The sequence below is a fragment of the Nycticebus coucang genome, chromosome 14 (assembly GCF_027406575.1).
Source record: "Nycticebus coucang isolate mNycCou1 chromosome 14, mNycCou1.pri, whole genome shotgun sequence".
Classification (NCBI taxonomy): Eukaryota; Metazoa; Chordata; class Mammalia; order Primates; family Lorisidae; genus Nycticebus; species Nycticebus coucang.
The window spans coordinates 1152850-1178997 of NC_069793.1; the positions used below are offsets into that span (position 1 = coordinate 1152850).

Below are 26148 nucleotides of genomic sequence, written 5' to 3' on the forward strand. Positions count from 1 at the left end.
GTGAGTCTCTGCCTCTATAAAAAATAAGAAACAGGGAGGCGCCTGTGGCTCAGTGGGTAGGGTGCCGGCCCCATATACCGAGGGTGGTGGGTTCAAGCCCAGCCCCGGCCAAACTGCAAGAAAAAAATAGCCGGGGGTTGTGGCCGACGCCTGTAGTCCCAGCTACTCGGGAGGCTGAGGCAAGAGAATCGCCTAAGCCCAGGAGTTGGAGGTTGCTGTGAGCTGTGTGACGCCACGGCACTCTACCGAGGGCGATAAAATAAGACTCTGTCTCTACAAAAAAATAAAATAAAATAAGAAACAATTAGCAGGGTGTGGTGGCTCACACCTATAGTCCCAGGACCTTGAGAGATTGAGGCAGGAGGATCACTTGGGCCAGGAGTTGGAGGCTGCAGTGAGCTGTACTGTAATCACACCACTGCACTCCAGCCTGGGCAACAGAGCAAGACCCCCATCTTAAAAACAAAGGAAAACTAGAAAATGCTCATGAAAGAGACCAGAGAAGACTTAAATGCTTCTAGAGACACCATGTCCATGGTTGGAATGTCCATGGATGAGGATGTGCATTTTTCCCATATTGATCTATAGGGTTAACACAATTGTTATCAGAGTCCTAGCAGGGCCAGCTCAGTAGCTCAGGCCTGTAATCCCAGCACTTTGGGAGGCTGAGGCTGGAGGATCACATGTGGTTAGGAGCTTGGACAACATAATGAGACCTTGTCTCTACAAAAATGAAAAAATTAGACAAGTTGATTCTAAAATTTACATGGAAAACAGTCAAACTTCCAAGCTTCAATCAGAAAGAAATAGAGACCTTGAACAGAGCAATAAAGGAGAGTTAATATTAAAACAGTAATGAAAATTCTCCCTTTAAAAAAATAGTCCAGAACCAGAAGGATTCATAGTCAAATTCTACCAGATCTACAAAGAACTGGTATATATCCTACTTAAATTGTCTCATAACATTGAGAAAGAGGTTATCCTTCCTAACTCATCCTATGTAATGGACATTGGAAGTTAAGAAGGGGAAAATGATTGGGGGTGGGGGTGGGTGGGGGAGGGAGATAAAAATCTACCTACAATGCATAGTATTCTGGTAACAGGTATAATGAGAGCCCTGACTTCAGTATTATACAAATTATCCATGTAATAAAAAAAACACTGTACCCCCTAAATCTACTAAAATTTTTTTTAAAATAAATGAATTGTATGGGACTTTTAGGAAGAACATTTCAAGAGAACTGGCTCAGCTTTTGCCTTTTTCTCCTCCTCCTTTATACTGCCTAAAGTAATAATGAAAAGGTTGGAGCTCAAGCAGCCACATGAATATGAGGTACTTATAAACTGGAAGCCAACACTAGGGCAGCCGAGCAGACAGAAGTAGTCTGGGGCTGTGATGACTGCAGCTACTACGTCAGCTTTGACCCACGTGCCTCTCGAGTTATTTATGCGAGAGAAAATAAATTTCTATCTTGTTAAAAAAATAAAAAATAAATAAAATTTACATGGAAAGACAACTAAAATGGTTTTGAAAATGAAGTAAAAAAAAAAAAATCCCAGCTGTTTCATAGTTTTTTTTTTTTTAGAGTCTCACTTTGTCACCCTTGGTAGAGTGCTCTGGCGTCATAGCTCACAGCAACCTCCAGCTACTTTTTTTTTTTGCAGTTTTTGGCTGGGGCTGGGTTTGAACCCACCACCTCCAGCATATGGGGCTGGTGCCCTACTCCTTTGAGCCACAAGTGCCGTCCTCCAGCTACTTTTTTTTGTTGCAGTTTGGCCGGGGCCGGGCTCGAACCTTTCACCCTCGGTATATGGGGCTAGCACCCTACCCAGTGAGCCACAGGTGCTGCCCTTCCTAGGTGTTTTTTTGTTATAGTTGTCATTGTTATTTAGCAGGCCCCGGCTGGGTTCGAACCTGCCAGCCTTGGTGTATGTGGCTGGCGCCGTAATCACTGCTATGGGCACTGGGCCAGAACTGGAGTTTCTTATATTTGAACCCCAAGGCACAATCCATCAAATAAAATATTGTTAAATTGGGGGCGGCACCTGTGACTCAGTGAGCAGGACACTGGCCCCATATACCGAGGGTGGCGGGTTCAAACATAAAATAGCCAGGCATTGTGGCGGGTGCCTGTAGTTCCAGCTACTTGGGAGGTTGAGACAAGAGAATCATCTAAGCCCAGGAGATGGAGGTTGCTGTGAGCTGTGACGCCATGGCACTCTACCGAGGGCAACAAAGTGAGACTCTGTCCCTAAAAAAAAAAAAAAAAAAAAAAATGCTGTTAAATTAGACCCCTCAAATGGTAAGGGTTCCACTTCTGGACCAGTGTGGTGGTGACAGGATGCGCTATGAGAGGGCCACTGTTGCCTGCAGCAGGCAGAGTCCACATCCCCCCTGGAAATGGTCAGGTCCTTGAGGGCTTTAGGAAGTGTCTGCTGGCAGCCCTTGGGCCTGCCTGTCTGTGGGTGTCTTTTCATCACCTTGACCATTTTGCTCTCTTGTCACTGGTCCACTTGGGTTTTTGTGCCCTTGCCAACCAGTGGTGGGGTGGTTGTTGTGCATCCCGAAACATTTTGGGCTGTGCTTTTGTCCCCTTCCTTCAGTGGTCCGCATCTGTCTTATGAATCTTGGGAATCCCAAAGAGTGTGACATGTCGATGATACTCTTTCTTGTTTTGCAGCAGTGTTTGTTACTCATGTCTTCTTCCTTTTTTAGAAATTGTTTTTAAGCCAGGCGCAGTGGCTCGTGCCTATAATCCTAGCACTCTGGGAGGCTGAGGTAGGTGGATTGCTTGAGCTCGGGAGTTCTGAGACCAGCTTGAGCCAAATGAGATCCTGTCTCTACTAAAAATAGAAAAAAAAACAAAACAAAACAAACAAAACAGGCAGGAGGATTGCTTGAGTCTGAGTTTGAGGTTGCTGTGAGCTGTGATGCCATGGCACTCTACCCAGGGTGACAGCTTGAGACTGTCTCAAAAAAAAAATTTTGCTTTTAGAGACATGGTCTCACTGTGTCTCACGTGGTCTCACATGTGTCCCCCAGGTAGGAGTGCAGTGACATAATCACACCTCACTGCACTGTCCAGCTTCTGGGCTCAGGCAGTCCTCCTGCCTCAGCCTCCTGAGCAGTTGGGACTACAGTGTGAGCCACAGTGCCTGGCTGATTTTTGAATTATTTGTAGAGATGGGATTTCCCTATCTTGTGCAGGCTGGTCTCAAACTCCTGGCCTCAAGCGATCTTCCCGCCTCAGCCTCTCAGAGTGCTGGAAGGGGAGCCACCGCACTGGGTCCATATATATTTTTCTCATTTTAAGAATTTGGGGCCCAGGGCGGTGCCTGTGGCTCAAAGGAGTAAGGCACCAGCCCCATATACGTCAGGTGGCTGGTTCAAAGCCGGCCCCCATCAAAAACTGCAAAAAAAAAAAGAATTTGGGGCCTAAAGAGAGGTGGGATTTGTGGGTGAGCTTGCTGTCCTAACAGTCAGCCTGGGTTCCTCATACACTCATGGAGGGGTAGAAAGCACAAAACGCGGGCGGCACCTGTGGCTCAGTGGGCAGGGCACCTGCCCCATATGCTGACGGTGGTGGGTTTAAACCTGGCCCTGGCCAAACTGCAACCAAAAAATAGCTGGGCATTGTGGCGGGCGCCTGTAGTCCCAGCTACTCAGGAGGCTGAGGCAAGAGAATCGCCTAAGCCCAGGAGCCGGAGGTTGCGGTGAGCTGTGACACCATGGCACTCTACTGAGGGCAATAAAGTGAGACTCTGTCTCTACAAAAAAAAAAAAGGAAAGAAAGCACAAAACACCTTTTCACATGGGAGCAGGCTGTCCTCCCAGCTCTGCCTTTCTCCACAGAGCGGCCCTGTCAGGCTCTTTGTGCCTTACAAAAGGCGCAAGAAGGAGAATGAGCTGCCCACGACCCCGGTGAAGAAGGACGCTCCCAAGAACATCACGCTGCTGCCTGCCACAGCCGCCACCACCTGTGAGTACAGACCAGCCTCACTGTGCCTCGGGGACCTCCCCGTCAATGCGCAGTGCGTTGACTGTGGGACTCTTTCCAGAAGCACATCGTGGGGCAGAGGGGTGCCCGCTGCCTCTCCCGGGCAGGGAAGGATCCCCAGCTCAGCTCTGCCTTCCTCCCTGGAGACGGTGCTGGGCACTATCTGCCACGTCCTTGGCTGTTTCCCAGGCTAAGAACAGTGGTGGGTGTGTGGCCTGTATGCAGTGGACACGTCCTAATGAGTCCTAGTCCCTTACACAGTGCTCAGGACGGGCTTCCTAAGGAGGCAGGCAAGGGCGGTGGGAACTGCTGTGAGGGTGTGTGGGGTGCATCCCACTGCGTCCCCCCCACCCCCCCTTCTTCAGAGAGGCCAGTGGCAGTGACACCTCCTGGTCAAGAGGGAAGCAGCCTCCTGTTAGGAGTAGACTGACATAGTAAGTGGGTGGGAAGATCTCAGGGGTGGGGAGAGGTGGGAGCCGGCGCTGAGGTGGTGAGAGTCTGGCCCTGGCAAGTGCAGAGCCGGGTCTCTGAAGCCTGCTGGCTCTCTGTGGGGCAGGGTGCCCCTCCCTGCAGTGTCGCACCTGCTGTGTGTGGGTCTTGGCCACTTTGTACCTTCAGTTTTGATGGAAGTTATTGTCTTAATTTAAATTGCAAAGTATTTTTATTTTTTATTTGTAAATTTTGCTTTCAATTGGCTTTCAGTCTTCTTAGTTTGAAGTTTTTTTTTCTTTCTTTCTTTCTTTTTTATTGAGACAGAGTCTCCCTTTGTGGTCTTCAGTAGAGTACCATGGCATCGCAGCTCACAGCAACCTCCACCTCTTGGGCTTAAGCGATTCTCTTGTCTCAGCCTCTCAAGTAGCTGGGACTATAGGCACCCACCACAATGCCCAGCTTTTTTTTTTTTTTTTTTTTTTTTTCAGATTTTGGCTGGGGCTGGGTTTGAACCCGCCACCTCTGGCATATGGGGCCAGCGCTCTACTCCTTTGAGCCATAGGTGCCATCCATCGCCAGCTTTTTTTTGTCTTATGCTGGTCTTGAACCTCTGAGCTCAAGGCAATCCACCCGCCTCGGCCTCCCAGGGTGCTAGGATTACAGGTGTGAGCCACCACTTCCAGCCTTTATTTTTGTTTTTAATTTAATTTTTTTTGGAGACAGTCTCAAGCTGTTGCCCTGTGTATAGTGCTGTGGCGTCACAGCTCACAGCAACCTCAAACTCTTGGACTCAAGTGATACTCTTGCCTTAGTTTTTCTATTTTTAGTAGAAATGAGGTTTCACTCTTTGCTAAGGCTGGTCTTGAACTCCTCAGTTCAAGCAAACCACCTGCCTCAGCCTCCTAGAGTGCTAGGATTACAGACGTGAGCCACTGTGCCCAGCCTATTTTTTATTTTATTTATATATTTTTTGAGACAGTCTCGCTCTGTTGCCCTTGGTAGAGTGCCCTGGCATCAGAGCTCATAGCAACCTCAAACTCTTAGGCTCAGGCGATCTTCTTGCCTCAGTTTTCCTCTTTTTAGTAGAGATGGGATCTCACTCTTTGCTCAGGCTGATCTCAAACTCGTAAGCTCAAGAAATCCACCCACTTCAGCCTCCAAGAGTGTTGGGATTACAGGCATGAGCCACTTTGCCCAGCCTTGCGAAGTATTTTTATTTATTTATTTATTTTATTTATTTAATTTTTTTATTGTTGGGGATTCATTGAGGGTACAATAAGCCAGGTTACACTGATTTGCAAAGTATTTTTAAATAATTTAAAGTTGTAGTCTGTTTTCTGGCTAGGCAGCACATTTCCACAACTCTCACAGCAAATGGGGTGACAGCAGGCTTGCCCTCCAGCCTCATCAGGTGTCTCCCTATAGGCGGCCACAGTCACCTGTTCTAGTGTGTCTGTTTGCATGTGTGGGACGGGGCCTTGCCTTGGCCCTGGCTCCCTGGGTTCCCCAGGAGCAGCGGGTACAGGGCCTACGAGTCTCCCAGTAACCCATGCTTCTCTTCCAGTCACCGTGACCCCGTCAGGGCAGATCACTACCTCTGGGGCACTGACCTTTGACCGGGCATCCACCGTGGAGGCCACTGCCGTCATATCAGAGAGTCCTGCCCAGGGCGACGTCTTCACAGGAGCCACAGGCGAGTTGCCCCAGCACCTGCCTCAAGTGCCTGGCCCTTCTGTCTTATGTTGGCTGCCAACTAGGGCTGGGTGGGCTGCTGGCACCTCCAGGGTGTCTTGGACTGGGGCGTGTTTGTTGGTGGGGGTGTGCAGGCACCTTACGGTAGGTTATGCAGGCTGGGTGGGGCAGGGGTGTGAGAGTTGACGGTGGTGACAGGCTGCACCCCAGCACAGTGGCCAGGAGCTCCCATGCATCGCCAGCCCCCTGCTCCTGACCAGGGCTGGCTGGTGGAAGCAACCCCACATGGGGTGTGCAGTTCTGAATAAAATAAATGAAATAGGTGAAGGGTTTTTTGCAATGTATCGTTTTCCATGTGACACATCCCAGATCCTACCCAGACTCGGTACATTTCAGGGGCTCAGGCACACGTGGCCCAGCATTGAGTCGCTAGGTGTGGACAGTTGAGTTGGCATCTTCAGTGCCCGAGGCCAGTGCTGAGCTGCCCTGTCCCATTTCTCGCCAACAGTCCAGGAGGCTGGTGTGCAGCCCCCATGCAGGGTCGGCCATCCTGAGCCTCACTACCCCGGCTATCAGGATAGCTGCCAGATTGCACCTTTTCCAGAAGCTGCATTGCCAACATCACATCCCAAAATAGGTAAGTTTGAAATATTTCAGATTGTAGGTTGAATTAGATCAGGAGCTAGTGGCAAATTGTGGTCCATGCCTATGTTTATAAATAAAGTTTTTTTGAAACACAACCTTACCCACTCAGTATGTGCTCTGGGAGGCGCTTTTGGTGCATCGGCAGACCACTCCCATACAGATGATTGGCCTGCACGTCCCTGCTCTTACCTGGCATGGAGGAAGAGGCATTTCCCACCATCCTACCCACAAGGACACACACTGCCCAGCGTGAGGTTTTGATGTCTGAGCTGACTCAAGCACCAGTTTCTGGTGAAAGGATGACAGCCCTGGCCCAGTGTGCTGGCTCATACCTGTAATCCAGCACTTTGGGACGATCACATGAGCCCAGGCATTTAGACCAGCCTGGGTTCAAGCCTGAGCAAGAGCGAGACCCCGTCTCTAAAAATAGCCAGGCATTGTGGTGGGCACCTGTAGTCCCAGCTACTCTGGAGGTGACGCAAGAGGATCTCTTGAGCCAAGAGTTTGAGGTTACTGTGAGCTATGATACCATGGCACTCTACCCAGGGTGACATAGTGAGAATCTGTCTCAAAAAAATGAAAAATATGGTACATATAATCAGTGATTGATTGAAACTTTTGAATTGGTACACATTTGGTTATTTATAGACGATGCAGCAAGAAACTTGTTCATAAGTTTGGAATTCATAAGATATTGAAAAGTATTTTCTTGGCCTGGCTCAGTGGTTCACACCTGTAATCCCAGCACTTTGGGAGGCTGAGGTGTGTGGGTCCCTTGAGCTCAGGAGTTCGAGACCAGCCTGAACAAGAGTGAGACCCCATCTCTACTAAATATAGAAAAGCTAGTCAGGTTGGGCGGCGCCTATGGCTCAAGGAGTAGGGCGCCGGTCCCATATGCCGGAGGTGGTGGGTTCAAACCCAGTCCCAGCCAAAAAAAATAAAAAAAAGAAAAGCTAGCCAGGCATTGTGGCGGGTGCCTGTAGTCCCAGCTACTTGGGAGGCTGAGGTAGGAGAATTGCTTGAGCCCAAGAATGTGAGGTTGCTGTGACACCATGGCATTCTACCCAGGGTACAGAGTGAGACCCTGTCTCAATAAAAAGAAAATTGAAAATACAGAATAAGAAACTTGTTCAACACATAGAACTATTTGAGAGTAAGTTCTTAGTCACTCGAAACACTTCAGTGTTTTTCCTGAAAACAAAGGAACATCAAAATCAGTGAACAAATGCAGGCGTCTTCCTGCCCTCTGGGGCCTGCTGTTCAGAGTCATCTGGCCACCTTCTCTCCAGCCTGCTGCAGGCCTGGCTTTGGGCCCCGATGCTTTGATGCTCTCCAGAGAGTTGGTTGTGGCATGTCTGGGACTCACCTTGGTTCTCTGGCCCCCAGGAGTCTGACCCTTCAGTGGTGAGCGGTGCTCCTAGGCCTGGCCACCGTGGGCTGGAGCCACACGTCACCAGCTCTTGTGCTGACCGGGTCTCCTGCTTAGAGGGCATAGCGGGCTTTTTGCACCATGACACAGCCTGTGCAATATATCAGGGCTTTTTTTTTTCCCAGAGGGCTAGAGCTTCACACCAACAGCTCATCTCTGGGTAGGCAGCGGGCTCGCTGCCCCCAGGCCTCCTCAGTGGCCAGAGGTAAGGAACATGGGCATTCACGCACATGTGCACACATGTTCTAAATCTATATGTTTTTTTTTTTTTATAGAGACAGAGTCTCACTTTATCACCCTTAGTAGAGTGCTGTGGCATCTCACAGCTCACAGCAGCCTCCAACTCCTGGGCTTAGGTGATTCTCTTGCCTCAGCCTCCCAAGTAGCTGGGACTACAGGTGCCTGCCACAACACCTGGCTATTTTTTTGTTGCAGTTTGGCCAGGGCTGGGTTTGAACCCACCACTCTTGATATATGGGGCTGGTGCCCTACCCACTGAGCCATAGGCACCACCCCAAATCTGTATGTCTTGGAAGCCTTGAGTTCACACCATCATTTTGTTCCTGTCCCAAATCCGAGTTCATTCTAGTTCCTTTCTTTCCCACTGTATAACTTTCTTCTCACACTATGACAAGTGCAGCTCCCATTGTCCTTACTCAATTCCCCACGTGAGCGCTAACATCCAGAAACACTCTAGGTGAGCAGACAGGAGCCCGGGGGACTGTAGTTCTTCCGTCTGCTTTGTTGTTGGTGGGAGTTAATGTGGGTCAAGTCCCTCATCATCTTCACGGATGATTCCATAAATGTTTCTTAGCCACCCCCTGCACCTGGCAATGTCCAGCTCAGCCTTTGTGGGATTGGGTCTGACATTAGCAGGAGATTTGGGTGATGGTGTTAGGAATGTACAGTGTGGGGCTGGGCAGGGCAGTGTGCCTGGAGCACTCCTCTCACTCCTCCATATCTGGTGGGAGTTTTAGTAGAAGCTGTTTGGAAATCAGGCAGTGTTCTGATTTCCTGTTGTTTTGCTCTGCAAACGTTTTAGTGCTGACGTCCCTGCCTGCCCTGGCCATCCCACCCCCCACCCCCACCAAAGCCGCGTCCCCCACGGTGGTCAACGGGCTGGAGATGTCCGAGCAGCGGAGCTGGCTGTACCTGGAAGAGATGGTCAACTCTTTGCTCAGCACAGCGCAGCAGCTGAAGACGCTGTTTGAACAGGCCAAGCAGGCCAGCTCCTACCGAGAGGCTGCCGTGACCCAGGCCAAAATGCAGGCAGATGCAGAACGCAAAGAGGTAACAGTCACACGTGCACAGGGACCAGCGCCTGGCCAAGCCCACCTGTGTTGTGCGGCCCTCAGGCCAGTGATGTGGCTCTGCTTGGCTCAGGACACCCACTCTGCCCCCAGGATCATTTACACATGAAGTCTTTCTTACAGCAGAGTGACAGCTGTTTGGTTTCCAGAAATAAGATCAGTTGATATCAAAAGGGAAGATAGTGTTACACACACCAGCGGTGATTTTTGAATATTCACCTTGTATGACATTTCTCACACCCCAGATCATCCCTGTGGAGTGAAATGGCCTTGAGTTTTGTGAGATTGGAGAAGGGCCACTTGGCGCATCTGTGTAGGTGCTGGCAGGGTGCATGCTCGCCCCTTTCTGGGGCTGAGGTCTTTCTGCCTGCTGTCACAAGGCACCACTGGGACTGTCCTGTGCACTGTGCCCCTGCTTCCTGGCACATTCTGCAGAGGGCAAGGCCCCTGCCTGGCGGCTTCCGGGCATCATGGAGCAGCTTGTGGGTGGGTTGCCCTCAGTGTCCTTCTATTGCAGCACAAGCAAAAGTCACTGGTGCATCTTTGGCTTCTCTGCATGAGGCCTTCAGCCTCGGGGATGAAGAGGGGCTCGGCGTGTGCCACCATTAGTATTCCAAAGATAAATTAGCAGGGTTCGAGTCACTTGGAGAGAGGTGGTGGCCATTCAGCATCTCTTCATAGCTTAACTACAGCAGGGCAAGAACCACTCACATGGGGCGTGAGGCAGAAGGTGACCTCAGGGGGACTCGAACGTTATAGAAAAGGCTAGACGCTGCACCTGCAGTCCTAGTGCTTTGGGAGGCTGAGGCAGGAGGGCCCTTGCAACCAGAAGTTTGAGACCGGCCTGGACAATATCGAGACTCTGTCCCTACAAAATGCAAAAAGGATAGGAATGTATTTCTTAATAGCTGCTTTTCTTGGTTTGGTAAATGTAGATGATGGTTTATAAACAAAAGTCAAATTGATTTTTTCCCACCAAATCTATAGGAAACTTTTTTTCCCCTATTTTTACTTACTTACTATCTTTTTTTTTTTTTAGAGACAGAGTCTCACTTTGTCACCCTCGGTAGAGTGCCGTAGCATCACAGCTCACAGCAACCTCCAATTCTTGGGCTTAAGTGATTCCCTTGCCTCAGCCTCCTGAGTAGGTAGGACTAGGGGCGCCCACACACACAATGCTTCTTTTCTACTTTTTATAGACCACTGGAAAGATGAGCTTTTCAGATTCTTGATTTTCTTTATTTCTCACCTCATAATTCATCTTTATCAAACTAATCTGGAGCATATTAATTCCTTCATATGAATATTCTTTGACATTACATAACATGTTATAAATAGAAACCATAAAAGTCAAAAACCTTATATTCTCTAATTTCCCAGTCAACTTTTCTCAGATTTTTGAAGATAGGAAAATAAAAATCACTTCAACTAACAGAAAACACCACATACATCTGTGAGGTGCAGCAGTCAATTTTAAGTCTCATATTTTCTAGGTTTTAGCTAAGACGACCCTTACCAGTTCTTATTGTCAGCATTCTTTGGGGGCTATTTTGCCTTATTGGGCATAAACAGCAGACAGGATTAAATAAGTTAACAGTCCACACTGGGAGCACAGTGTGAGTGGGCCTTTGACTTCTTTTTTATTTTTTTGTAGAGACAGAGTCTCACTTTATCACCCTCAGTAGAGTGTCGCAGTGTCACACAGCTCACAGCAACCTCCAGCTCCTGGGCTTAGGTGATTCTCTTGCCTCAGCCTCCTGAGTAGCTGGGACTACAGGCGCCTGCCACAACACCCGGCTATGTTTTTGTTGCAGTTTGGCCAGGGCCGGGTTTTTTTTTTTTTTTTTTTGCAGTTTTTGGCCGGGGCTGGGTTTGAACCCGCCATCTCCTGTATATGGGGCCAGCGCCCTATCCCTTTGAGCCACAGGCGCCACCTAAGGGCCGGGTTTAAACCTGCCACCAGCGGTGTATGGGGCTGGCGCCCTACCCATTGAGTCACAGAGGCCGCCCAGGGCCTCTGACTTCTCAGGGACACAGTGGACCCTCCACCTCCAGTGACACTGGCAAGGGAAGGGCCCCAACTTAGCCTGCATTAGGCAGTTTCACACAGTCACTTTCCCCTGAGGTCCTAGCGGCTTCCGGAAGAGAAAGTGGGTTTACTTTGCCTCCACATTATTTTTCTTGGTGCATGGGAAGAATGCCCTGTTTTCCTGATCCCACCACAAAAACTCCCGTGAGGATGAAGCCATCACTTTTTGGGTTTCCAGGGCAGCCTCATTCCAGGCCTGGAAGAAGTCATTCTACACCCCCAGGGGGATAAATCCCATAAACATCGTCTTCTGCCTTTGTAGCCCATGCAGCTTTTTCTTTTCATCCAGGAAGATGTCTCCTTTGAAATAATGCTGCACATCAGTACTGATCTGCCCTTCGCCACTTCATAGAGGGGTACACATAGCTTGTCCACTCGGGTTTCAGGGAGAACAGATCTGCAGTCTCCTCTGACAGAGGAGACGGCCTGGGCTCAGCCTGGCCATGACCACAGCTCTGTTCTTTTCCAGTGGCTGTCTTGCTTTGAAAGTCCTTGGTTTGTTATGGGCGCGGTAGCTGTAAGCATAGCACTTTGGGAGGCAGAGACTGGTGGATTGCCTGGGCTTACAGGTTCAAGACCAGCCTGAGCAAATGTGAGACCCTGTCTCTAAAAAAAAAAATAGCTGGACATTGTGGCGGTCGCCTATAGTCCCAACTACTTGGAAGGCTGAGGCAAGAGAATTGCTTAGGTCCAAGAGTTTGAGGTTGCTGTGAGCTGACACCATGTTACTCTACCGAGGGTGACAAAATAAAACTCTACCTAAAAAAAAAATAAAGGGAAAGAAAGAAAGTCCTTAGTCTTTTCAGGTCTGTGTCCTCCAGGGATGCCAGCGCTGTTCTCCAGGGCTTGGCCAGGAGCAGTGCCCCGGCAGCAGCCCCGGGCTCCTGGGCTGACGGACCACATCCCACACTGAAGAGACTGGGGTCCTGCTGTTTATCGTCTGTTCCTCGCGTCCTTTTGTGTTCTATCTTTTTTTTTCTTTATTTTGAGACAGAGTCTCTAGTTGCCTGAGCTAGAGTGCTGTGGCATCAGCCTAGCTCACTTTTAATTTTCTAAATGATTTTTCAATATGTGATTAATTTGTTTCTGAAGAAGAAAAATGTTTCCACACCTGAAGACAGAAGATAATTTAAAAATACTTTTTAACAAAGTATCTTGCAAATTAATACATATTTATGCAGAAATTTATGGAAGACAAGAAGGGTTAAGGGCAAAAAAAAAAAAAAAATGTAGCCCTGTATAGTGTGTCTAGTATGTTTTGCTTTTTTTTTAGTCAGTCTGACTCTGTCATCCTGGTTAGAGTACGGTGGTGTCATAGCTCATAGTAACCTCACACTCCTGAGTTCAAGCCATCCTCCTCCCTCAGCCTCCCAAGTAGCTGTGACTACAGGTGGCCACCACAACATCTGACTAGTTTTTCTATTTTTAGTAGAGATGGTGTCTTGCTCTTGCTCAAGCTGGTCTTGAACTCCTGAGCTCAAGCAGTTGACTCGACTTGGCCTCCCAGAGTACTGGGATTACAGGTGTGAGCCACTGTGGTCAGCTGGGTCTTTTTTTTTTTTGCAGTTTTGGCTGGAGCCAGGCTCGAACCTGCCACCCCCAGCATATGGGGCTGGCACCCTACTCCTTGAGCCACAGGTGCCGCCCAGGGTCTTTTTTTTTTTTTTTTAGTTGAGGTAAAATATAAATGCAGTAAGATGCCCAGTGAATGGTGAGTCCTCGCCCAGCCACAACTGAGGACATCTGTCCCTCCAGAACTCTCCTGTGTCCCCTGTCAGTCCTCGCCCCAGAGAAAAACACTGTGCTGACCTTTGTCTTCAGTGGTCAGTCCGCTGCTGTGGGATTCCATGCCGGTGGCATGATGAGTACGACGTACGTACTGTGTGTCATGTTTCTTTGGCTTAACATAACATTTTGAGACTCTGGATTCATTTTCTTCTAGTTGTCCAGCAACATTTATATACAGACTTTCCCCATTTTGAGAGGCTTTTGGGAGTTTCTGAACAACAACTGATGTTTTAAATATAGGTCTACTTTTGTACTTTGAGCTGGGTTATTTAGAAGTCTGTTTAGGCTCAGCGCCCGTAGCACAGTGATTATGGCGCCAGTCACATACACCAAGGGTGGCGGGTTTCGAACCTGTCCCGGGCCAACTGCAACAACAAAAAAAAAGAACCTGTAGTCCCAGTTACGTGGGAGGCTGAGGCAAGAGAATCGCTTAAGCCCAGGAGCTGGAGGTTGCTGTGAGCTGTGTGATGCCACGGCACTCTACCAAGGGCCATAAAGTGAGACTCTGTCTCTACAAAAAAAAAAAAAAGAAATAGGAGTTTAATATAAAGAGTTATTAGCTATGACAAGAGAAACTATAAGACATAAGGAAACTGTGGCCCCTAATTCTGAGAGAAAGTGCCCAGGGAAGAACAAATTGGGAAGGGCCTGTCTCCAAAGCTTGGATTTAGGCCTTTCTGGAGAAGTTTTGGTTTAGCCCGCAGGATATCAGAAAAGTTTACTGGTTTGGTCAGGTCTGAGGTGGTCTGGAGCTTCCATCAAGTAAGAGGCAGCCCTCTGGAATGACCCTGGGGCAGGCAATTGGAAGTTGGGGGTGCGGCATGCCCAGGGAGCTGGGCACTATACTGGCCGATGACTTCAAAGTGTGCAGGGATCTGGGCTCAGTGCTGAGAAGTTGTGGTGGAGTGGCCATGTCCTGGGCCAGCATGGGCAGAGCTGTGCTTGAAGGAATTTTGTTATCTCAGTGTATACTGCAGGGTGTGTGGGTGTATACTACTGTGGAGAGGCGATGAGCGGAGAACTGAACCGTGATCTTGTAATGCCTGTGTTCTCTGCTCACACTGCTCAGCTGTCCACCCTCCATGATCAGCTTTGAGTTGACTGGACATTTCCAAGCACTTCTGTAAACTCTCAGCTGACTCCAGCATCCGGGTCATCTCAGCACCTGCTTCTGTCTGCTGTTTCTCTTCACCATGGTCTTGTCGTGCTCCCTTCACCAATGTCTGTTGGGTTCTGTTACCTTTTTTGAAAAGTGCTGACTTGTTGTGGTAGGCGGTCAGAGTCCTGGCTGACCGTCTGGCAAAGCTCAGCCTTCATCCTTTGTTAGAACAGATCTGACGTCCTTAGTGTTGGTGCTGGCAAGGTGTGGTTCTCCTGGCTTTCTTGGAAGCCTTGGGTGCTGACTTGTTAAGATTCAAATACCAGACTCTCCCTGGCAGTGGGCAGCTGCTGAGTCCTGGGCTTTCAGCAGCTGCTCCCTGCTGGGCCCCCAGGGTTCTTTTCCTCATAGCACGTATGCAGTAGGAGTCAGACAAGGACTTAAGCATTTCTGGGCCATGGGGGTTCTCGCTGTGTGGCCCTCTCCTTGCTAGGATTATTTCTACGACTGCATGTAGTCCCCCAGGCCTTCTGGACAGGGGCCCTCAGCAGAGAGGCCCTCCTGATTCCATTTCCCCATGTAGTCACTAGGCAGCCTCTTGCCCCTGGGTGGTACAGGGTGCTGGCACCTCTGTCCCTTAGGTCAGCCGAATGCCGCTGGGTTGGCCAAGTTCCCCACCTCTGAAGGCCAGGCGTTGTATTTTATTTATAATTTTATGTATTTCTAAGAAAGAAATGTGTAAAATCCCAATAACCGTAAAATCCCCTGTCTGGCAGAAGAATGCTAAGCCTTTTAGTTAGAAAGGATCTGTGCTCCTCTCCACTGAAATCACAGCACATTCAGCACGCTGAGCTTTGGAAATGCCAGGACAGTTTCACATCGGCTTTCCCCTTCTCTCGAGTGGTGTGTAGGAGACGTTGTTCTGTTGTGCCTTTATTGAGCATCTGAGCTTACAGCTGTCCTCACCTCAGCATCATGTGTGGGCAGACGACACTCTGAGCTTCACTGTGTGTGTGGTTATTTATTTTTGAGTCAGGGTCTCTTTCTATCACCCTTGGTAGAGTGCTATGGCGTCACAGCCCATAGCAACCTCAAACTCTTGGGCTAAAACAGTCCTCTTGCCTTAGCCTCCCAGTAGCTGGGACTACAGGTGTGTACCACGACACCTAGCTAATTTTTCCGTTTTTGGTAAAGAAAGGGTCTCACTCCTGCTCAGGCTGGTCTTAAACTCCTAAGCTTAGGGGATCCTCCCACCTCAGCCTCCCAGAGTGCTGGGATTACAGGGGTGAGCCACTGTACCCAGCTGAGTTTCATTTTCTGTCTTTTTTTTCCTGATGGCATAAAAGTGAAGTCTTATGATTTGTAGAAAAAATAAATTCCAAATTATAAGCTTAATTGGATATGGAGGAAAACTGGTTTTTTTCTTTTTCTTTAATTTATTTTACAATAAGAGTACATATGCTTAGGTTACAATGTTTGCATTCGTAGATAAAATCAGAGTTGCAGCTGAGCTCTTCACCCAGGAGGTGTGCCCTGTACCCTACGCTGTGCCTGCTGGGTGAGAATTTACCACACACACCCTTGTCCCCTGCACTCTTCTTGCATTTAAATGTGTTTTTCTCTCCTGCAGGCGTGTAGTTGTTCATCTGCTGGTTTCCTATTAGTATTGAGTGCACGGCATACTTGCTACTCTGTTCTTGTGATACGTTGTTTAGGAGGGTGTTTTCCAAATCCTTACAGGTAAATGGAAAAGATGTAAAGTCTCCATCTTTCTTTATGGCTGAATGATACTCTGTGTTGTACGTAGACCACAGTTTGTTAATCCATTCATGAGGTGATGGACACTCGGGGTCTCCACATCTTTTCAGTTGTAAATTGAGCCTCTATAAACATTTCAGCTTTTTTGTTTGTTTATTTAGAGACAAGGTCTTGCTCTGTCACCCAGGCTTGAGTGCAGGGGCCATGCAGAGGTGTGATCACTGCTTACTGCAGCCTCGAACTCTTGTCTCAAGCAGTCCTCCTGCCTCAGCCTCCTGAGCACAGGCCACGACGTGCTGATGTACTATATGGTGTGTATTAGTTGACTGTCTAGGACTTATTTAAGCTCTCCTTATCTAAGGCAGTGGCAGGAGTTTTTATTTTTTCTATTTTCTTAAGATGTCGTAACTCAACAAGCTCATAGCCCAGGAAGCCATGCTCACAGGCAGGACCACAGCCCTTAACGGTCTAGTCTGTTAGAGCCCACCAGGCCGGCCCCTCCCACAACAGTTGCTGAGGAGCTGGGGAAGGAACTGCAAAGTGTCTGTGTATAACCAGGAACAGGCTGTACACTTATGAACAAAGCAGCCTGATGGAGCCACTTTAGTCACAGCAGGAGCTCCTTTGCTTCCTGGTGGCCATTATGTACCAGCGAGGCTGCTCCCTTGGGGGCTGCGGATAGCGTGCCCCCCATGATGTGGTGGGCCGGAGGGTTCTGGGTAGTATACCCCCCATGATGTGGTGGCCTGGGGGCTGGGGCCAGTGTGCCCCCTGTGATGTGATGGGCTGGGGCCAGTGTGCCCCCCATGACGTGGTGGGCTAGGGGCTGAGGGCAGTGTGCCCTGTGATATGGTGGGCTGGCAGACTCTGGGCAGCATGCCCCCTGTGATGTGGTGGGCTGAGAGATGTGCCCCCCGTGATGTGGTGGGCTGGGGGCAGTTTGCCCCCCATGACATAGTGGGCTGGGGGGCTCTGGATGACATGCCCACCGTGATGTTGTGGGCTGGGGGAAGTGTGTCCCCTGTGACATGGTGGGCTGGGAGGCTCTGGGCAATGTGCTCCCCATGATGTGGTGGGCTGGGGGAAGGGGGCAGTGTGCCTCCTGTGACGTGGTGGGTTGGTGGGCTCTGGGTGGTATGACACCCATTATGTAGTGGGCTGGGGCAGTGTGCCCCCCGTGACATGGGCTTGGGGGCTCTGGATGGCATGCCCCCCATGATGTGGTGGGCAGTTGCTTGGCTGGGGCTGTTCTCTGTACAGTAGGGCCTCAGGCGGGGATGAGTTCCTGCCTGCAGCAGCCTCTGGGCTGACCTGATGAGCATTCATGGGCACCAGCAGACGGGAGTGTCCACCTTCAGTACTAGGTGTGTTTGGCCATTCCAACATCACTTTGATCTTTGTGGTGGCATGGTAGCCCCAGCACCTGGGCAGGGGCAAGGTAGCTGGGCTCTGTGACTGTGACGATGACTCTGAATTAGAATTATAGGTCATCGGCTTGATGCCCGTAGCTCAGTGGCCAGGGCATCAGTCACATACACCAGGCTGATGGGTTCCAACCCAGTTCAGGCCTGCCAAACAACAGTGACAACTACAACCAAAAAGTAGCCGGGCATTGTGACAGGCACCTGTAGTCCCAGGTATTTGGGAGGCTGAGGCAAGAGAATCACTTAAGCCCAAGAGTATGAGGTTGCTGTGAGCTGTGATGTCACAGCACTCTACTGAGGGTGACATAGTGAGACTCTGTCTAAAAAAAAAATATGAATTGCGTATCCTTTGAGTGTCTCCCTCAAGAGATCTTATGGATGGGGACTCAGAGGCCCTCAAGGCCAGCAAGGATGGGGCTGGGGTGGTGGCAGTGTGGGGCACGGTGCTTGTAGCAGCATGGTGTCACCTGCCTCATTTCTGTCCATAGAAAGTACTGAGTGGTTTATGTCGAGAGATTTTCTATAATATTAATGTTTAAACATCAGCTAGGATTAAAGTGAGTTTTTTTTTTTTTTGGATTAAAGTGAGTTTTCATTCACCGAGCCTGTGGGCATAGGAAGAAGGCTTGATGCCAGGACAGTGTTATTTGCAGGTGGTGCCTTGGCTTGGTGGGGGTGGGGGTGGCCCTGCTGAGTGCATCTGTGTGGAGAGAGCCAGAGAGCCTTTCCACATGGGGGATGCGCGTCAGAGGGAGCCCCAGGAGAACGCAGGGGCTTATAGCAGGGGAGGGCCTGGGACGCCTGCTCTCACATTTCATCTGAAACTTAGACCAGCTGAGACTGTTAAGGGGGGGGGAGGTTTCCAATTTTAACCATGGACATCTGTGTCCGTGTGTGTGTGTGTGTGTGCATGTGATTAGTTCTGCAGAGATTAAACAAAGCAGAAGAGCGCACGCCCTGTCAAGGGCACAGTGTCCTGTGGGCCGGCCAAGTGGCAGCCGGGCCTCGGGCTGACTGCCCGCCATAGCCCTGTTGGGATTGGCCACGCTGCCTGGCCTGCCTGCCTCCAGCCTGGCCCTGTTCCTTTCTGCTCTTCCTCAGCCTTGCTCTGGTCTTTTGAACTTCCTTCTTCAAAGTTAAATATAGTCGAGTGTGGCAGTGCACTAGAGGGAAGGGTATGTAAATTTAGAAGGAGTTACCATGTGGGTGGTTAATAGAAAGTTCAGTGCTGGGTCTCTGATGTGTCCACTTGTGTGTCTGTGCCCAGGGCCTCAGGGTGCAGATGGCCCCGGAGCGCCACTGCCCACCCCCACCTGCCGAATGCCAGATGGCAGCAGGGACCAGGAGCATGCCAAGGGGGCCTCCTTGCTCAGATGATGCTCCTTGAAATCCAGGCACAGGGGTTCTGATGATAAGGGCTTTTGCCTGCCATTTTCTCCAGCAAACCTAACGTTCATGTGAGCCACCCTGGCCCACCCAGACCTGTGGCAGGTGGACTCCCATTCTGTATCACAGCTGGATTTGTTCCCATGCCAGTGGCTGAGGGAGCATGGTGGTTTGCTGGTGTCAGTCTTGGGACACTTGGGAGCTGACAGTTGAATAGTCTGGTGGGGGCTGCTGCCTCTGGAGGGAGCGGCCAGCAGGGTTTGGGATTCTTTTGGGAGTTGCTGGCTGCCTGTTGGCCTCCCCTGTCAGCTTCATGTGGTCCAGGCGTCTCAGTTCTCAGTGGGTTTGTGCATCTGATTTTGTCCACGGCTACCTCGAGATCCCTGTGGGGGTTTCACAGGAACAGCAAACTCTGGCCTGGCTCAGAAAGAGGCTATTAGAGGCTGGTAGAGACTAATCCTCTGATCTACTTATGTCGTTGCCTGGGTTCAGCTTTCAGATAAGCCAACTTGATTTTTTGAGGGTTTCTTCTTATTTCAGTTGCTTCCTCTCAGGACAATAGTCCTGCCTAATCTATGTTCCTCTCCTCTTCAAGCCGAGCTGAAGGGGCCAGGGGCAGGGATTCTGTTAGCAGCACTAGAGCTCTGTATGTCGACAGAGGAAGCAGAGGACAAGTGGGAGTCTGTCCAGAACTAGGACAGACCTGGCTAAGTCCATTTGCTGACCGTTTCCATTTGCTGTGTTCAAGGCAGCTTCACACCAACCGGATCATCATAGGCCTCACCAGCTCTGCAGGGCCCTGAGGGCAGGAACTGGATGAGACTCTACCAAGGGCAATGGTCCTGTACCACTGTTCACTGGTCCCGGAGGGGTGAGTGGGCAGAGCAGTGTGTGGGAGCACAGCTGTGCTGCCGACCCCGGCCCACCTTTACTGCTGCCTTGGGCTTGGTGGTCTGACTGTCAAGATCCCATTTGCACCACTCTTCAGCCTGGGAAGGTGGGTGTGGCAGATGTAGGCGCACATGTGGCAGGGCCTCAGGGCTGGGTGATGCTGGGTGTCCTTGTACAGTGTAGGCCATGGTGCCAGCAGCTTGATCCACCCGCAGCTGCCTGGGAGTATGGTGCTGAGAGTCCCGCGCCCTAAGGGGCGGTTAGATCCTGCTCCACGTCCGTGTTAGTAAGAGAGCCGCCCTCAGGAGGAGGGCGCTGGGAGGCAGACCTGCTCCTTCCCTCCTGGGCCCCATGAGGCCACAACCCCGGCCCTGTGGCCAGTCACACTCATCAGGGACAAGCCAGGCCTGCAACTCAGACACTAGGATGCTGGGTGTGCACTGACTGGAAGCATCGGAAACATTCTGGTGGGAGGCAGGGCTGACAGCAGGTTGGGGGAGGCAGGAAAGGTGCCCTGGGTGGCTTCAGACGCTGGTGAGAACAGCTCCTCCTGCTCAGGCCATCTGCTCAGTGCCCATCAGCAGGAGCCTGAGGTTGGAGCCAGGGTCTGACACCTCCCCAGACATTTTAGTTTATTTGTAGAAAGAATAACAAATACATTATTAATGTATTTCTTGCCGGGTGTGGTGGCTCATGCCTGTAATCCCAGCCCTCTGGTCAGGACTTTGATTGAGATTAGCCTGAGCAAGAGTGAGACTAGAAAAACTAGCCAGGCATTGTGGTGGGCGCCTGTAGTCCCATCTACTTGGGAGGCTGAGGCAGGGGAATCAATTAAGGCCAAGAGTCTGAGGTTGCTGTGAGCTGTGATGCCACCGCACTCTACCCAGGATAACAGAGTGAGACTGTGTCTTGAAAAACACACACACACATATTTATTTCTTGATAGTTAAAAGAATTATTGGGCATTTTATAAGTGATTTCAGGGTCTTACTGTTCTTGGTTGGCTCTTTTTGGAGAAGGTGCTTTTAGTGATCTATAATACATGCTTTGTAACTATGAACTCACATGTGTGGGTGCGGGCGGCTCCTGCTGCTCTCCCTGCAGTGGGAGCCCCTCAGCAAGGGCAGCAAGCCTGGTGTCTCACTGGCGCCCGGAGCTGCTTTGCGGCACATAGGGGCTCCCTGCTGGCTGTGCCGTCCCCCTCCCATGCCCATCGCTCCACTGTTTAAGCTGTACCAGGCTTGGGTGTTGGGACTCAGCCTCCAACCCAGATAGTCCTGCCATCTGTGTGGTCTACAGCCTGCAGTTTCCCTCAGGTTTCTAAAAAGCACAGAATGGGGTCGTTGCCATCCTCCCAGTCTTCACCTTCTGCAGTGTACATGCCCCGACTGATGTCCAGTCCCGTGTGTCCCTCTGCCCGCTTGTCCTCCTCCTGCTGGGGCTTCCAAGTGGCGTCTCCCTGGCACCCTTGGCCGTGGGGGGGTCCTAGGCCTTGCTCCGTGCCCTGCAGTTTTGAGGGGGGCTGGCCAGCCTCCTCTGGGTGTCCACCCATTTGAGTTTGTCTTGTGTTTTCCTCTTGGGGAGGAAGGCACGGGGCATGTCCTGTGGCCCCTGACATCCAGATGACGTCACAGGCCATCTTGATGCCACTTTGCCACACTAGCTGCTGAGTGAGTCCATGGTGCCACCCTGCACGGCAGGTCTGGGCACCATGCAGGGACTCTCCCTGCGGGAGGTGTTTTCTCCATCCCCGTCTCTCAGGATGGGCTTGCAGATGTGCTGCTGTCTGTCTGGCCACAGTGGAACTCCTCCAGCCAGCTGCGGTGCCTCAGCGTGCTGTCAGTGGGCTTTCCCCTTGGTGCACCTCCAGATCCACTGTCCCGCAGGGTGCTCTGGCTCCCCCTGTGCCCTCCCTGTCCAGGCCCCACACCTGCACTTCTCCAAGGGCACAGGGTCCTCTACTAGGTTCTGGAGACTCCTGGGTATTGTAGTTTCTGGGCCTCAGCTCACAGCAGGGCCGTGTGTACAGACACGTCTGAGCTGTTTCTTACCTGTGTGCTGAGCAGCTTGAGTTCATGCCGATGTCTTTGACTCGAACTCCTGGGCTCTGTCCAGCCTTCCTAAAAGGTCGCTTTTTAGTTAAATGAATCTTCAAAGGGTACACTTGGAGAGGCCGGAGAGGCTGACACCGCTGCAGTGGAGAGGCGCTAGTGGAGTCTGGAGCTATCTGTCCTGCCATGCACTGCCACAGCTTCCCATGCAGTTCCACACTGGGCACACACACCGGGCCCCTCTGACAGTGGCCTCCGGGGCAGTGTCAGGGCTCACGTCACCCATGGGCACAGCACGGGCATTGCTGTTCTGAGGGCCACCCCGGCCCACTGTGGCCTCTTGTATGTGAGGGGTTGGGGGAGCAACTCAGGCTGTGATGGAATCTGGGAAGCCTTCTTTCTGCCAGAGGAGTTTCTCTATGCGCTTACAGACTTCTTTTTTTTTTTTTTTTGTCATTTTAAGTATTTTGACATTTAAAGTGGAGGCAGAGAACACAACAGTGGTAACTGAGATCCTATCCGATGCACATACTTTTTTTTTTTTTTTTTTGTTACTCAGGTCCAGGTGAGGCTTGAACTCACCGTCCCTGGTGTGCAGGGCTAGTGTACTAACCACCGAGCTACAGCTCCATGCTTATACTTTCTGAGCGAACATTGGGTATTAATATTTTACAAGTGAGAAATGACAGCACACAGATGGCATTTTGCAAAGAATGAAGCTGAAATTCAGACCAGAACCCTAAAAGCTATTTGCTGGGCTTTGCATGTCATGGGCAGAACCAAGCTGGGGTCAGAGTTGGATGGCTCCTCACCCACAGCAGCGCTTGGCCTGTGTGCTGCCCTCTGCGATGTGACAGCTGTCCCTGTGGCTTTCTTGCGGCTGCAGCACTGAGGCACTCCTGAGGCCAGGTGATTCCCCTCTCACGGAGCACTCGCCAGCACCCTAATTAGCCGTGACAGTTTGTCACCAACTGTGTATTTACCTCTGGGTCCTGCCCTGGCTGATTAAAAAGAAAAGCCCCACTGATGTCAGTGAAGGAAAAAGTGCACAGAGCGTGTCACATGCTGTGTCATCTCTGCGAGCCACGCAGACTAGCTCAGAACGCAGGCCCTGGATGTGGCCTGGCCTTGCCTGGACGTGGTGGACTTGCATGGCCAGCTGGAAGCTCCTTGGAATTCATGGGGTCTTGCCAATCCTGGCGGGGTGGGGGAAGTGCCTTCTGGGCGGGCTGGGGATGGGTTGTCTCCTGCTCACTGGTGCTCTGTGCTTCTTGCAGCAGTCCTGTGTCAACTGCGGCCGTGAGGCCCTGAGCGAGTGCACCGGCTGCCACAAGGTTAACTACTGCTCCACCTTCTGCCAGCGCAAGGTAGGGACCTGTACCCTCTACCCCCAACCTGGGTTCCCCACAGCCACAGCCCTGCTGGCCCCCATTCCTGGCCAACTCAGTGCCCCAGGGACACTGGACTTTGACAGCGTGGTCAGTGCTTCCCAGCCTGGTGGGTATCGTAGACCCAGGCAAGAGTGACTGTTCACCATTTCCATTTCTATTATCTGCCCATTGGTTCTAAGGAAAGTAAAGAGAATTTTTCTAGACTAGCAAAGGCTAACTTAAGATTTTAAAAGGTTTTCCATCCTGAGAGTACTTTGAGGCATTTATAGTTACCCCATTATTTTTATTTAATAAAGACAAGTCTTTTTTTAATTAATTAATTTCTGTTTTTGAGACAGTCTCATTTATACCCTCGGTAGAGTACCATGGCATTATAGCTCACAGCAAACTCAAACTCTTGAGCCCAAGCAATCCTCCTGCCTCAGCCTCCCGAGTTGCTGGTACTACAGGCGCCTGCCACAACACTCGGCTATTTTTAGAGATGGGGTCTCCGTCTGGCTTAGGCTGATCTTGAACTCCTGAGCTCAGGCAATCCACCTATCTCAGCCTCCCAAGTACTGGGATTACAGGTGTGAGCCACCGCGCCCAGCTTCAATTTATTTATTTACTTATTTTATATATATATTTTGAGACAGAGTCTGAAGCTGTAGCCCTCGTTAGAGAGCAGGGGTGTCATAGCTCACAGCAACCTCAAACTCTTGGGCTCAAGCAATCCTCTTGCCTTAGGTTTTTTATTTTTAATAGAGACAGGGTCTTGAACTCCTGAATGCAGGCCATCCACTTGCCTTGGCCTCCCAAGAGTGCTGGGATTAATATGAGTGAGCCACCAAGCCTGGCCACAATTTATTTTTGAGACATGTTCTCGCCCTGTTGCCCAGGCTGTAGTGCCTGGTGTCAGCCCAGCTCATGACAGCCTCAAACTCCTGGGCTCAAGTGATCCTCTTGCATCTGCCTCCTGTGTGCTGGGACAATAGGTGGGCACCCCCATGCACGTCCAGTAGAGATAAGTTTTCCTGTGACGTACGTCCTGACACCCTAGGAGGCACCCTGTGGCGTGTCACCCTGAGGTGTGTCACTGCCTGGCGTCCTGGGCTGCAGGGCCCACTCTGACCCAGGGAATGACCTCCACTTGGCATTTTCTGTCCTCAGCCCCTGGTGAGTGGGTTATTTTCTCTGCATGATGCTAGAATTTATTTCCCTGTACAGTTATTTCTAGGACTGTGGGAATAGAAGTGCTAAGAGCAAGGGCACAGGGTGTGGACCTGCTGTGTGGCAATGCTGAGGTGTCTGCCTGTGCGCGCCAGGAGCTGGGCAAAGTTCTAAGGGCCTGGACTTGCAGGAGGGATGTGGCCTGCTCTGACTCACCGGCACAGTGACAATGGCCTCCTGCCCTCTTTAGAATGCTCTGGAAAGCACACTCATGTTTTGAAGTTGCAGCTTTTCAGCTTCTCTTCTCAATCTGGTTTCACTTCCCTTGGAGGAGCCTGGAGTTGGGGGTGACATGCTGCCCCTGGGGTGGGCAGAGGTCTGTGGACTGTGGGTCTAAGGATGGCCCAGGCACTCAGGAGAGCAGATGTGGGGGGCCAACTTCCTCTGCCCAGCCACTCCTGGGCCTGCAGCGGAGGCAGATGGGCTGGGCTTTTCTCAGCGTTGTGCAAGGTGGGAACTCTTGGTGTTGTGACAGAAGGTACTGTGTCAGGAGATGATAAGAAGACGAATCTGGACATAGACACAGCCCAAGCCGCCTCTGCAAGGCCCAGCTGAGTCTGCTGGCTGCACCTCTCCAGCTGAGGCTCGTGGCTTGGTGGCCTCCTAAAGCCACATCTCGTGGAGGTGCTTGGCAGAAGCTGGAGTGCATGGGAGCTGGGAGGAGGGTGTGGGTGCAGGTGACTGCAGAACTCAGAGAGGGCCTCAAAGGGATGCTGGAGCAAGGAGAAGAAAACAGACCCCTAGGACTGTCCTGTTGGGGTCCTCCTGGGGCCATGGGAGCAGCCAGCGCCCATAGCTTCGCAGCCTGAGGCTCAGGTCTGAGTGTGTTGGAGGTGAAACCCAAGCCTCAGATGCAGTCTGAAGCCCAAGTCTGTGAACTCTGAAGTTCCATGGACACACTGAGAAGAGGCATCCAAAGCTGTTTTGTTCCTCTTTGGGACTCTGTGACATGTGCCTAGGGCCACTGGGAAGGACAGCTGAAAGCACATGGTCACAGGGAGGGCAGATTGGCTTTGTACTGGCTTTTTTTTTTTCCCTGCGGACTGTCTTTTGTGATTCACAAGAAGTCCCCTCCAACCATGCCAGGTTTATGCTAACCCTGTGATTAAGGGATTAGAAGTTTTTATTTTTATTTTACTTTTTTTATTTCTATTTTTATTTTTTATTATTATTTTGTATTAAATCATAACTTTGTACATTGATGCATTTGCGGGGTTCAGTGTACTGCTTCGATATACGATGTAAAATGCTTACATTGAACTGAGTAACACATCCATCACCATTATACTCTTCTCTTAATAGTTTTTGTGTTTGTTTGTTTTTGTTTTTTTACAGTTTTTGGCCGGGGCTGGGTTTGAACCCGCCACCTCTGGCTTAAGGGGCTGGTGCCCTATTCCTTTGAGCCACAGGTGCTGCCTCTTAATAGTTTTGAAATGTACCATTGCATCATGCACAGTATGCAAGGTCTCCCCAAATACTTTCCCTCCTCCCATATCCCCCATCCCCTCCCCTCTCTCTCCTCTTCCCTTCTACATTCTGGACTATAGTTATATTTT

At 50.6% G+C, this 26148-nt stretch overlaps 1 protein-coding gene across 4 annotated transcripts in view; it reads left to right on the forward strand.

Moving 5' to 3' along the window:
• The window catches only part of DEAF1 (DEAF1 transcription factor), a 46623-nt gene that overhangs the window by 11008 nt on the left and 9467 nt on the right, over positions 1-26148 (forward strand). For 2 of the 4 annotated variants that reach the window (XM_053562755.1, XM_053562756.1), the window contains exons 7-11: positions 3854-3980; positions 5995-6123; positions 6631-6759; positions 9239-9486; positions 23270-23359. In XM_053562755.1, coding sequence (XP_053418730.1) covers positions 3854-3980; positions 5995-6123; positions 6631-6759; positions 9239-9486; positions 23270-23359 — 723 coding nt within the window. Of the gene's footprint in view, positions 1-3853; positions 3981-5994; positions 6124-6630; positions 6760-9238; positions 9487-15970; positions 16136-19802; positions 20314-23269; positions 23360-26148 lie in introns of those variants that run through there. The other 2 variants (XM_053562758.1, XM_053562757.1) reach the window with 2 other exon arrangements.